General features: G+C 46.7%; 1 protein-coding gene across 1 annotated transcript; it reads right to left on the bottom strand.

Moving 5' to 3' along the window:
- Positions 1-729: 729 nt before the first annotated feature.
- LOC115645433 (olfactory receptor 52E4-like) lies at positions 730-1,683 on the bottom strand. Its single transcript, XM_030550085.1, has one exon. It carries the CDS (start codon positions 1,675-1,677, stop codon positions 730-732), a length of 948 nt encoding a protein of 315 aa, XP_030405945.1. The 5' UTR covers positions 1,678-1,683.
- Between the last annotated feature and the right edge of the window lie 10,806 nt (positions 1,684-12,489).

Below are 12,489 nucleotides of genomic sequence, written 5' to 3'. Positions count from 1 at the left end.
GTTTGGAGGAGGCCTTGGGGAAGTAGCCCAGGGAGTTGTAACTGTCATGCATCTGTTACTGGAGGCACTATAGACAGCTGTAATCCACAGGGCCCTGGGCTGGAACCCGGAGTAGAGGGCAGGCCCGGGTTCCCCCCAAACCTCCCAAGTCCTGATCAGATACAGGAGGAGTTGATGTGAGAACGTAAGTATTAGAGTGGAGTGGGTCTAGTATTTATTTAATCTTCTCTCTTTTTATTAGAATTAGATACAGTGCTCTTGCCTCATATCTTGCTAAGTTATCTGCCAAAAAATAGAGTTTTCAAGACCGTAAGTAGCCCCAGGAATCACCGTTACGGTGGTCACCCCGACAGAAATCTGAAACAACTTCCTTGCAGCTGGGGGTGGGTAAGGGAGGTGAAAATGATCCAGGATGTGACGAGGGTAGGGAGTAGAGGAGCAAAGTATGATGGAAAGAGGAGGCACAGGGACAGAGCCTTGGCAGAAGAGGCGGGGGTACGGCATGGGGACTTGGGGGTCCATTACCAGCAATAGAAAAGTGGCAACCCAGTGAGTTCTACATAGACCAATTCTCCAAGTTCTAATGCTGACACAGCACATTGAAATCAGGAAAAGATTTAATGTCTCTTTGACTGTCCAGTCAGTGATTCAGGGAAGAGGGTGTGGCACCAGGCACCAACCAGCTCTGCATGGAGCTCAGCATGAAAGCCAAAGCAGCGGGAGAAAACTTTAGGTCCCTTTACAAGTGAAGAACCGGAGCAGACTGTTTCTGATCTGTTTGATCCTCACTCCATAGATGATGGGGTTCAGCATGGGGGGCACCAGGAGATACACGTTAGCAAGGAGAACATGGAAGTGCAGGGGGATATTCTGGCCAAACCGGTGTGTAAGGATGGAGAAATAAGATGGGATGCAAAATGTTAAGAAGACACAGAGGTGGGAGCTGCAGGTACCAAAAGTCTTGAGCCGGGCATCCTTTGTGGGGAGGCTGAAGATGGCCCTGAGGATCTGGATATAGGACACAGTGATAAAAAATACATCCAGACCTGTCATCAAAAACGCCACAAAGAGTCCATAGTAACTACTAATGCGGATGTCAGCACAGGCCAGCTTCACCACGGCTATGTGCTCGCAGTACGAGTGGGGAATGATATTGGTTCTGCAATATGGCCACTGCCTTGCCAGGACGGGGTTGGGCATTACGAGCATACCACCACGCAGAACCACTGCCAGGCCGATCTTGACCACCACAGAGTTTGTCAGGATGGTGGAATGTCTCAGGGGATGGCAGATGGCCATGTAGCGATCAAAAGCCATGGCCACGAGGATTCCAGATGCCATCCCTGAGAAGCAGTGAATGAAGTACATCTGGATGAGACAGGCACTGAAATCGATCTCCCTGGAACTGAACCAGAAGATGTTCAGCATTTTGGGAATGGTGGACGTAGATAGTAAAAGATCGGTGACGGCCAGCATGCAGAGGAAATAGTACATGGGCTCATGGAGGCTGGGATCCCTCTTGACAATGAAGAGGATGGTGAAGTTCCCCAAGACGGCTATGGCATAAATGGTGCAGAAAGGGATGGAGATCCAGACATGGGCTGTCTCCAGGCCAGGAATGCCCAGCAGGATGAAGGTGGAGGGGTTGGTGAATTCAGTTGTATTGGAATCTGACATGGAGTAGGGGAGAAGGTATTTCAGCTCTGAGGAAGAACAGTGTCTAGTGCATGTACCGTATGTTCCTCTGACTTCCTGTCTGTGCCCAGGCTCTAGGGTGATGGCCGCAGTACAAATGCCTAGATAGCGAGACAATGTTAACATGAGACACTGCATGCACTACTGGAGGTTGTTGTCATGGATGAAGCAGATTGATTGCTTTTCACACATTGAAAAATGATATTTTCATTACTTAGAGAAATGAATTATGAAGAAATGACCCAGACAATGCTCATTCCTACACATCATGGTGTGGGAAACCTTAATAGGCACCAGTAGGAAACACCAGCCAGCCTGGATAGCCACTGTAGTAGGCCGTTCCCCTTATAGACTCATAGATTTTAAGGTCAGAAGGGACCATTATGATCATCTAGTCTGACCTCCTGTACAAAGCAGGCCACAGAATCCCAGAATCCCAGGCCTCCTCCGCCTTTAGATCCACAAGTTCTTCAGTCCAATCCACTTCCCTAACTAATTTCCTTAATTCTTTAAAGTTAGCCCTTTTGAAGTCAAAAACCATAGTCCCAGATCTATTTTTATTTACCCTTCCATCTAGTTTGAACTGAATTAGCTCATGATCACTCGAACCAAGGTTGTCCCCTACAACCATTTCTTCTATGAGGTCCTCTCTACTCATCAAAACCAAATCTAAAATGGCAGCCCCTCTTGTTGGTTCTTCAACTGCTTGGCTAAGAAATCCATCAGCTATCGCATCCAGAAAAATCTGAGCCCTATTATTCTTACTAGCACTTGTCCTCCTGTCTATATCTGGGAAGTTAAAGTCTCCCATGATCACACAATTCCCATTAGTGTTTACTTCATTAAAAACATTAAAGAGATCTCTATCCATATCCAAATCAGATCCCGGCAGTCTGTTACACACTATCTCAGAGGAGGCTCTAGTAGCTTTCTTTCCCCATGTGATTTTTGCCCAGACAGACTCTGTCTTATCCATTCCATCACTTCTTATTTCTTTACAGTTAACCTCATCATAGATATACAGTGCTACTCCACCACCTTTGCCTTTATTTCTGTCTTTTCTAAACAGCACATAGCCTTCAAAACCTGTACTCCACCGTGTTTCTGTCATCCCTATAATATCCAGTTTCACTTCCTGCACCAGTAGCTCTAGTTCCTCCATTTTGTTCCCTAGGCTCCTCGCATTAGTGTACAGACATCTTAATTTTTGCCTTTTGGCTTCACTGACATTCTTTACCCGGTTAGGCACAGACATTGTACCACCAGCATCACGTATTAGACTGGTATCTACACTACCCTTCCTCCTTATGTCAATTCTTCTGTCTAAGGCTGTATTCCTCTTACTTTGTTTTCTTCCCTCTCAAGGTTAATTTCAGCGTGGAGATTACCTGGAAATCTCCCAACCATCTCCCCTAAATTCCTAGTTTAGAGCTCTCTTAATCAGTTGGGCAAGCCTCCATCCTAGAAGTCTATTTCCCTCCTGACTCAGGTGAAGTCCATCCCGAGAGAACATTCTTCTGTCCATAAATGCTTCCCAGTGGCCGTACATCCCAAAGCTCTCTTTATAGCACCACTGCCTGAGCCATCTCTGGTTCGCCATAATCTTGTCACATCTTTGTTGCCCTTCTCTAGGAACCGGCAGAATCCCACTGAAGATCACCTGAGCCTCGATTTCCTTAAGCGTCTTCCCCAGTCTGGCATAGTCTCTCTTGATATGTGCCAGTGAGAATCTAGCCATATCATTCTTTCCCATGTGAAGGACAATCAATGGATTCTTGCCCGCTCCCATAAGGATCCTTCTCAGCCTCAGGTCCACATCCCTTATCTTAGCACCCAGCAGACAGCACACCCTTCTGTTCTCCCGATCAGCTCTAGTTACAGGCCTGTCTATTCTTCTCAGTAAGGAGTCCCCAATCATGTAGACCTGCCTTTTCCTGGTGACAGTGTGATACTCCGGTCTATCCCCTGCACCCATTGGCTACAAGTCCTCTTGATTCCTATTCACCCTTGCAACCCTCCGCAACCCTTCCCGGTTCCTCAAAATGTGAAAGTGCAGAAAACACCAAACCTTTTCCAAAATGTATAGCAGGGAGAGCATCCCAACTAGAACACACCTCAGGGAAAATCTCTTGATTTCATTGAAAAACTCCTGCTCAGTCGCAGTAATGGCCAAAACAAAGACAATTTTCAGATGCCTAAGGAATGGCATAGAGAATAACCTGCTCTGGACATGCACTCAGTTTGGTCACCCAGTCTCTATAAAGCATGTAGCAGATAGAAAGTGGGTTTTCCAGACAGGCTTTGAGAATGGGGGAGGCTGCCAGAGTCAGACAGAGTGAAATGTCTGGAACTGTTTGGATTAGAAAAGAAACAAAGAAGGGGGTCAGATGATAAAGGAGAACAAGATTAAAGATTGGAACTGATTACATTGCAGTGGAGAAACAGAGAACAGTTCACACGGTAATCTCCAGAGATACTTAGTGCTTCAGAGAAGCCAATTCCCCAGAGCTGACAGAACAAAGACAAGGAGCAATGGTCTCAAGTAGCAGTGGGGGAGGTTTAGGTTGGATGTTAGGAAACACTATTTCACTAGGAGTGTGGTGAAGCACTGGACTGGGTTACCTAGGGAGGTGGTGCAATCTCCTTCCTTAGAGGTTTTTAAGGACCAGCTTGAAAAAGCCCTGGCTGGGATGATTAAGTTGGGGTTGGTCCTGCTTTGAGCAGGGAGTTGGACTAGATACCTTTTGAGGTCCCTTCCAACCCTGATATTCTATGAATCTATGATTGTATGTTGGGAATTATCAGAAAAAACTGATCGGGAGAAAATATTTAGACAGTAAATGGGAGTGACAACTGGGAATCCATGAAGAAGAGTTTATTAAATAGCTAAAAAGCCATAATTCCGCAGTCAAGAAAGTGGACAGCTTTGGCTACAAACCTGTTTCAGTGACAAAACCAAGTCGGCAATTGGCCGGGTGGAAGCAATAGATACAAATGGAAAAAGGGAACCATAGACAGCAAGCAATGAAATGGGAAGTTATGAACATTGATAAGGGATGTTAAAGACATCGGTAGATGTGTTCAAGGAATAGTTTTGTTCTGCATTAGGAGAGATTGCAGGCCCAACCAACACACTAGGACACTGTTCTGGAATTCAGGGATGCTGATAAGGATTTAGGGGTCACTGTGGACACCCAATTCATTGTGAGCTCCCAGTGTGATGCTGTGGTCCAAAGGGCTGACATGATCCTTGGATGCATAAACGGGAGAGGGTGAGTTGGAGCAATGGAAGGATTTTACCTCTACACGTGGCATTGGTGAAACTGACTGTTTCCAGTTGTGAGATCCACATTTCAAAAAGGATATTGAAAAATTTGGAGGGTGCAGAAAAGAGCCACAAAAAGGATTGGAGGCTGTAGAAAATGACAAATAGTGAGAGACATACAGATCCTCGTCTATTTATATTACAAAAGGGATGATCAGACAGAGACTTTCATGGGGAGAAATCCCTGGGTATAATGGGCTCTGTAATATAGCAGAGAAAGACAGAGGAAAGCCCAAGACAAATTTCAATTGCAAATAAGGGCCAAATGTTTAGCACTGAGGGTGTTTAACTATTGGAACAAACTGCGAAGGGAAGTGGTGGATTCTCCAATTCCCCATGTCTGCAGATCCAGACTGGGTGATTTTTCCAGAAGATCTGCTTGAGGGCTTGTCTACACTTAACATGATACAGGCACTGCTGTAGCACTTCTGTGTAAACACTACCTACACCGACTGTAGGGGTTCTCCTATCAGTGAGGGAAATCCACCTCCAGGAAAGATGGTAGCTAGGTCGAGAGAACAATTCCTCCCCTTACCTCGTGCTGTCTGTACTGAGGTTAAGTTCATATAGCTTCATCTCTCAGGGGTGTGGATTTTTTTGCTATTGGAAAAAACAAAAAATACAGTTTGGGTTGCATTACGAGAGGTATAGCATGCAAGACATGGGAGATGATATCTGCCTCTATCAGGGTAGGTCCTACTTTTAATAGGATGTTGGATTAGAGGGACCCAGAGTCAAAAGACAAAGCTGATCCAAGGGAAGAAATACAAACCGTACAAGACAAGGCTGTAGGAACTGGGTATGTTTAGTTTAGAAAAGAGGAGATTGAGGTGGGACATGACAGCGGTCTCCAGATACTTGAAAGGCTGACAAAGAAAAGGAGGAGAAAAGTTGTTCTGTCTCACCACGGAGTGCCGGGCAAGAGTTCAAAGTACAGCATAGCAGATTTAGATGAAATTTTGGGAAAAGCTTCCGAACTGTCCAAAGAGGAGGACAATTGAACATGTGATTCACGAGGATGTGGAAGCTCCTTCGCTGGAGGTTTTCAGAAGAAAGCTGGATAGTCCTCTGTCCTGGATGGTTTACATGCAAGAAATCCTCCATCTCAGCAGCAGGCTAAACTAGATGACACTTGCGGCCCCTTCTCACTCTGTGGCACTATAATTCAAGGATGTAAAATCCTAGTGTACACCGGGTCTCAGTGTAACACAAGCCATTGGGCTCAATACTGGGGTAACTAGGTGAAATGTAATGGTCTGTGTTATACAGGATCTCAGAAAGGATGATCTAAGATCTGAGATCCACCTCATCACACGCGAAGAGGGGAACATTCAGTCCCATCGAAAGATTGAATGTATAACATCTATAAAAGGAAATTTGTTACATTAATCATATTTGGCCTGTAGAACTTTTTGACACCAACATTATTGGAGCAAAGAGCTTAGCAGAACTGGATTCCTAAATGGATTGACTATTGTAGGTGCTACTGGTGGCACCGCCGTCAGTTACGGCTGCCTGACACCTTCCATTAGAAAACCTCATTTTCAGTTATTTATGTTTGTCAGACTTTAACCCTTTGTACTGAAATTTCCCACACTGGGTGTCGGCTCCCAGCTGAATTGTTTTTTGAAAGTTTCAGGCGTAACAGTTCAGTCGACTTCTCAAATGAATTTAGCATTGAAGATGTCTTGCCCATGCTGAAAAAGGAGGTGCCATCCCACTTCCATACTTCCCAGCAGATAAAAGTCAGGTAACAGCAACCCCTCTCCCCATTAACAGCCGGAGGGCTGAAATGCAAGAGGAGGAGGTTACAGTCTCAGGACATTAACACAGAAGATCTTTACTCAGGTCTTTCTCCAAGGAGAATTTTACTTCTGTGAAGCCTGAGTAAAGTACAGGCCACAGCCTCAGAATTTGGATTTGCACATCTACTAACATATTTAATCATGAAGGATCCCCTGTGCCACTGAGATGCAGCCACCTCGGGGCTGGAGGCCATCAGCCAGGGTGGGTGGGGCTGCACAGCAAAGTGTGAGGTTTTGACCCATGATACTAGAACAAACTCATCCCCTCCGGAAAGGGCCCTGGGGTGTTTAATTGCTGTGCCGAGTGGGAAGAACAACAGACCTGTTCTCTACTCCATCATGCCCATGTTGTACTGGGTGTGTCAGACAGCAAGACATGGGTACCTGTGAATCCTCAGGTAGCCGTACCCCACACCTCTCTCACCTCAGCATCTGCAGCAGCATCCCACGCCGAGAGCCAACACAGGGATGTGCATCATTTATAATATAGCTCTGTGCAATCCCGCTGGGGTTCACTCAGCCTCTAGTGGTAAAGTTGGATCTGGATGTAAACAGGTTGGAGACCAGCCTGTCTGGATGTCTGTGCTCTTTATCCAGCTTTTGAAGTAAACAGTAATTAAGGGACCTTCCCAAAGGGAGACGAGAACTCCTGGGCTCTGTGCTAATTCAGAGAGGAATTGGCTGCTCTCTGAATTTGTGTATATTAAAAAATTCTAGCTGATTAGTAAAGAAACTAGGGATAATGCCTAGATCAGCATAGGGTCCGATACCCTGTCAATGCCCAAGATAGCTGGATAGATATTAGCCAAGGTCACACAGAGATTGAGTGGCAGGATGACAGACAGGACCCAGGAGTCCTGACTTCCCTGATGTAAACACAGTCTCTCCATCACATCAAGAGGGAAATTGACTCCAGCTCTGGCAGGGCCTGTTTGTTAGGTGGGATGCAGAGGAAAGGCTGCAAGAGGGAGTCTGAGCCTTCGCCATCCTCTCGGTGAATTTGACATTTTCAGAACAAGTTGGAGTTTGTGAGTTCTCTGCTTCTGTGAGGTGTGAATTTCAGGCCTCCCCTCTGCACCTACTCAGAAACCTGCCATTGCGTCATAGTTACTGTGGTTGCTTCAGGAGAAAAGACTTAGTAAAAGCAACACCAGCACGACGTTACGTGATTGGATTGCAGCCGCAGGCCTGTCCTGGGGACAGAGGCCTTTCCCTCCCCAAAAAGCTGCCCAGGAACAAAGGGGGGCCATAGGCAGGATAGAGACTGGACTAATGTTTGCTTCGGATTTGTTCTTTCGCTCTCGGTTCACTTTCTCCCAGTCTCTCCCAGGTGGAATTGAAATTGAATGTTTCAGGCTGAGTCAGACTTTCCAGCACTGCCCCAGCTGGAGGGCGCTTGGATTCCCACAGGTCAGGGATGGCCAACCTGAGCCTGAGAAGGAGCCAGAATCACTGGTGCTAATGGAGTGGTACGCCTGTTCGCTCCATCCTGGGGTTGCTGAAAACATCAGCGCGAAGCTGGTGGACAGTTACTTGATCTGCTATCACTGTTCACGCCCAAGGTTTATGGAGAGGCTTATCTCTTCGATGCCACAATCACTTTCCCCTTCATAGTAGACTCCTTCAGGCCACTCAGCATCATATCTCTCCTGGGCTGTGAACTGAAGAACCTCGAATTCTTGGGAATTAAATAGCTTTAGACAATTATCATGATCCACCTTAGGCTTAAGGTAAGGGTCTGGGAAATCTATGAGGTAATTAACAGCTCCCTTGCACTCTTGGGCCTTGAACGGCCCATCCCACGATACTTCCATCTGATGGATCTAGAGTGCATTCCAGACCATGACTTGGTCATCTACTTTGAAGGAACAATCTCTGGCATCTTTATCATACCAGGCCTTATGTTCCTGCAGAGAATTCTGTAGGTTTTCTCGAGCAAGGGCTAAAGCATCACTGATAGTGTTCTGAAGTTTGTCTACAAAGTCCAAAATGTTAGTCCCTGGAGAAGGTGTAACTCTCTCCCATTGCTGCTTCACCAATTGTAATAGCCCCTTAACCTTGTTGTAGGCAGGTCAAGAGAGTCTGCTTTAAAGGTTGAACCATTACTTGGACCTCTGGATTGATGAGTTCGAGGTCCCCTAGGGATTGGTGGATAGCTGACACCTGTGTTCCAGTGTCTCTCCATGTGATAACCTTCTTCCTGCCCACATTCAGGGTCTCCCTTTTCTCTGGGGGTATTTGAGAGGCATCTGGGCCTGAGGACTCATGGTGTAACCCCAGTGCAATGAACTCCACTCTGCTAGTGCTCTTGGGGCAGTTGACGTTCACATGCCCCAGCTTGTTACATTTAAAACATCGCCCAGCTGGCTCGTCACTGGAGCAAGGGGGGTTGCTGGGGAATGGGGTTGAGGGACGAGAGGGCATCTGGGGTCTCCTTTGTGGTGGAGAGGGCTCCTCCCTGTGAGGTAGGCCTTGGGTTGCCTCCAGGGCTGATATGTCGTCTCTAGGTGCCCCTTCTGGTATCCCCACAAACTGCTATTAGTTTTGGTCCTCTCTGTCACTCCCATCCATCCTCTAATCTCCCCTCCTCTGCAATGGTTTGGGCTTCCCTTCAGGATGTATCAGGATTAAGTTTAGAAGTGTGAGCAACAAGGGTGATGTCGTGGTGGGAGTCTGCTATAGACCACCAGACCAGAGGGATGAGGTGGACGAGATTTTCTTCCGGCAACTAGCAGACGTTACTAGATAGCAGGCCCTTGTTCTCATGGGAGACTTTAATCACCCTGATATCTGCTGGGAGAGCAATACAGCGGTGCACAGACAATCCAGAAAGTTTTTGGAAAGTGTAGGGACAAATTCCTGGTGCAAGTGCTGGAGGGACCAACTAGGGGCAGAGCTCTTCTTGACCTACTGCTCACAAACTGGGAGGAATTAGTAGGGGAACCAAAAGTGGATGAGAAACTGGGAGGCAGTGACCATGAGATTGTTGAGTTCAGGAGGGAACTGATGGGCAGGATCCCCTGGGAGAATAACATGAAGGGGAAAGCAGTTCAGGAGAGCTGGCTGTATTTTAAAGAAGCTTTATTGAAGTTGCAGGAAAAAAACATCCCAATGTGTAGAAAGAATAGTAAATACGGCAGGCAACAAGCTTGGCTTAACAGTGAAATCCTTGCTGATTTTAAACACAAAAAAGAAGCTTACAAGAAGTGGAAAACTGGACAAATGACCAGGAGGAGTATAAAAATATTGCTCAGGCATGCAGGAGTGAAATCAGGAAGGCCAAATCACACTTGGAGTTGCAGCTAGCAGGAGATGTTAAGAGTAACAAGGGTATTTCTTCAGATATGTTAGCAACAAGAAGAAAGTCAAAGTGTGGTCCCCTTACGGAATGAGGGAGGCAACCTAGTGACAGAGAATGTGGAAAAAAGCTAATGTAACACATTTTTTTTTGCCTCTGTCTTCACAAACAGGGTCAGCTCCCAGACTTCTGCACTGGGCAGCACAGTATGGGGAGGAGGTGACCAGCCCTCTGTGGAGAAAGAAGTGGTTCAGGACTATTAGAAAAACTGGATGAGCACAAGTCCATAGGGCTGGATGCGCTGCATCCGAGGGTGCTAAAAGAGTTGGCTGATGTGTTGCAGAGCCATTGGCCAGTATCTTTGAAAACTCCTGGCGATCGGGGGAGGTCCAGGATGACTGGGAAAAGGCTAATGTAGTGCCCATCTTTAAAAAAGGGAAGAAGGAGGATCCAGGGAACTACAGGCCAGTCAGCTTCACCTCAGTCCCTGGAAAAATCATGGAGCAGGTCCTCAAGGAATCACTTCTGAAGCACTTAGAGGAGAGGAAAGTGATCAGGAACAGTCAGCATGGATTCACCAAGGGCAAGTCATGCCTGACTAACCTAATTGCCTTCTAGGAGGAGATAAGTGGCTCTGTGGATGAAGGGAATGCAGTGGATGTGTTATTCCTTGACTTTAGCAAAGCTTTTGATACGGTCTCCCACGGTATTCTTGCCAGCAAGTTAAAGAAGTATGGACTGGATGAATGGACTATAAGGTGGATAGAAAGCTGACTAGATTGTTGGGCTCAACGGGTAGTGATGAATGGCTCCATGTCTAGTTGGAAGCCAGTTTCAAGCGGAGTGCCCCAATGGTCAGTCCTGGGGCCGGTTTTGTTCAATATCTTCATTAATAATCTAGATGATTAGATGGACTGCATCCTCAACAAATTTGCATATGACACTAAACTGGGAGGAGTGGTAGATATGCTGGAGGGTAGGGATAGGATACAGAGGGACCTAGACAAATTAGAGGACTGGGCCAAAAGAAACCTGATGAGGTTCAACAAGGATAAGTGCAGAGTCCTGCACTTAGGATGGAAGAATCCCATGCACTGTTACAGACTAGAGACCGAATGGCTAGGAAGCAGTTCTGCAGAAAAGAACCTAGGGGTTACAGTGGATGAGAAGCTGGATATGAGTAGACATTGTGCCCTTGATGCCAAGAAGGCTAACGACATATTGGGCTGTATAAGTAGGAGCATTGCCAGCAGATCGAGGGATGTGATCATTCCCCTCTATTCGACATTGGTGAGGGCTCATCTGCAGTACTGTGTCCAGTTTTGGGCCCCACATTACAAGAAGGATGTGGAAAAATTGGAAGAGTCCAGCGAAGGGCAACAAAAATGATTCCAGGGCTGGAGCACATGACTCATGAGGAGAGGCTGAGGGAAGTGGGATTGTTTAGTTTGCAGAAGAGAAGAGTGAGGGGAGATTTGATAGCTGCTTTCAACTACCTGAAAGGGGGTTCCAAAGAGGATGGATCTAGACTGTTCTCAGTGGAGGCAGATAACAGAACAAGGAGTAATGGTCTCAAGTTGCAGTGGGGGAGGTTTAGGTTGGATATTAGGAAACACAATTTCACTAGGAGGGTGGTGAAGCACTGGATTGGGTTACCTGGGGAGTTGGTGCAATCTCCTTCCTTAGAGGTTTTTAAGGGCAGGCTTGACAAAGCCCTGGCTGGGATGATTTAGTTGGGGATTGGTCCTGCTTTGAGCAGGGGGTTGGACTAGATGACCTCCTGAGGTCCCTTCCAACCCTGATATTCTATGATTCTATGAATACTTTGGTAGTGGGAATTGGCTATGTGATTTTGCTGAGGTCCTCGGGGCAGGTGAAACTGCCCAGCTATTTCCACCTGTGTAACCTGAGACCCAGGAGGAGGGTGTGACCAGGTGATACCTTTGGTCAGGGAAATGAGTCAAAGGTGAGATGAGGGACTGGCGAGTTCAGTTTAGAGCTGGGTGGGGAAACTGAGGGAGGCCCAGAACCAAGATAAATTATAAAAGGTACAGAACACTTCAGTGTGAGGAGATATTAAAAAGACTGAGACTTCACAGCTTGGGAAAGAGATGATTAACCAGTGTGAGAGACCCAGACAAGTTGGGTACAGAAGTCTGGTAGAGGGCAAATATACTGGCCACTGGATGAATAGTTTTCTGTTCCCTGAGTCATCAGAGCAGGAGCTGCCCTAGTTCAATCAGGAACCTGCTAGAACCAGTTAATGCAGGCAGGCTAATCAGGGCACCTGGTTTTAAAAACTTTCAGATACTGAGGGATGTGCCAGGAGCTAGGAGTGAGAAGGTGTGCTGCTGGAGGACTGAGGA

This window comes from Gopherus evgoodei, chromosome 1 (assembly GCF_007399415.2).
Source record: "Gopherus evgoodei ecotype Sinaloan lineage chromosome 1, rGopEvg1_v1.p, whole genome shotgun sequence".
NCBI classification, from domain to species: Eukaryota; Metazoa; Chordata; order Testudines; family Testudinidae; genus Gopherus; species Gopherus evgoodei.
This window is presented reverse-complemented; position numbering and strand designations above follow the sequence as displayed.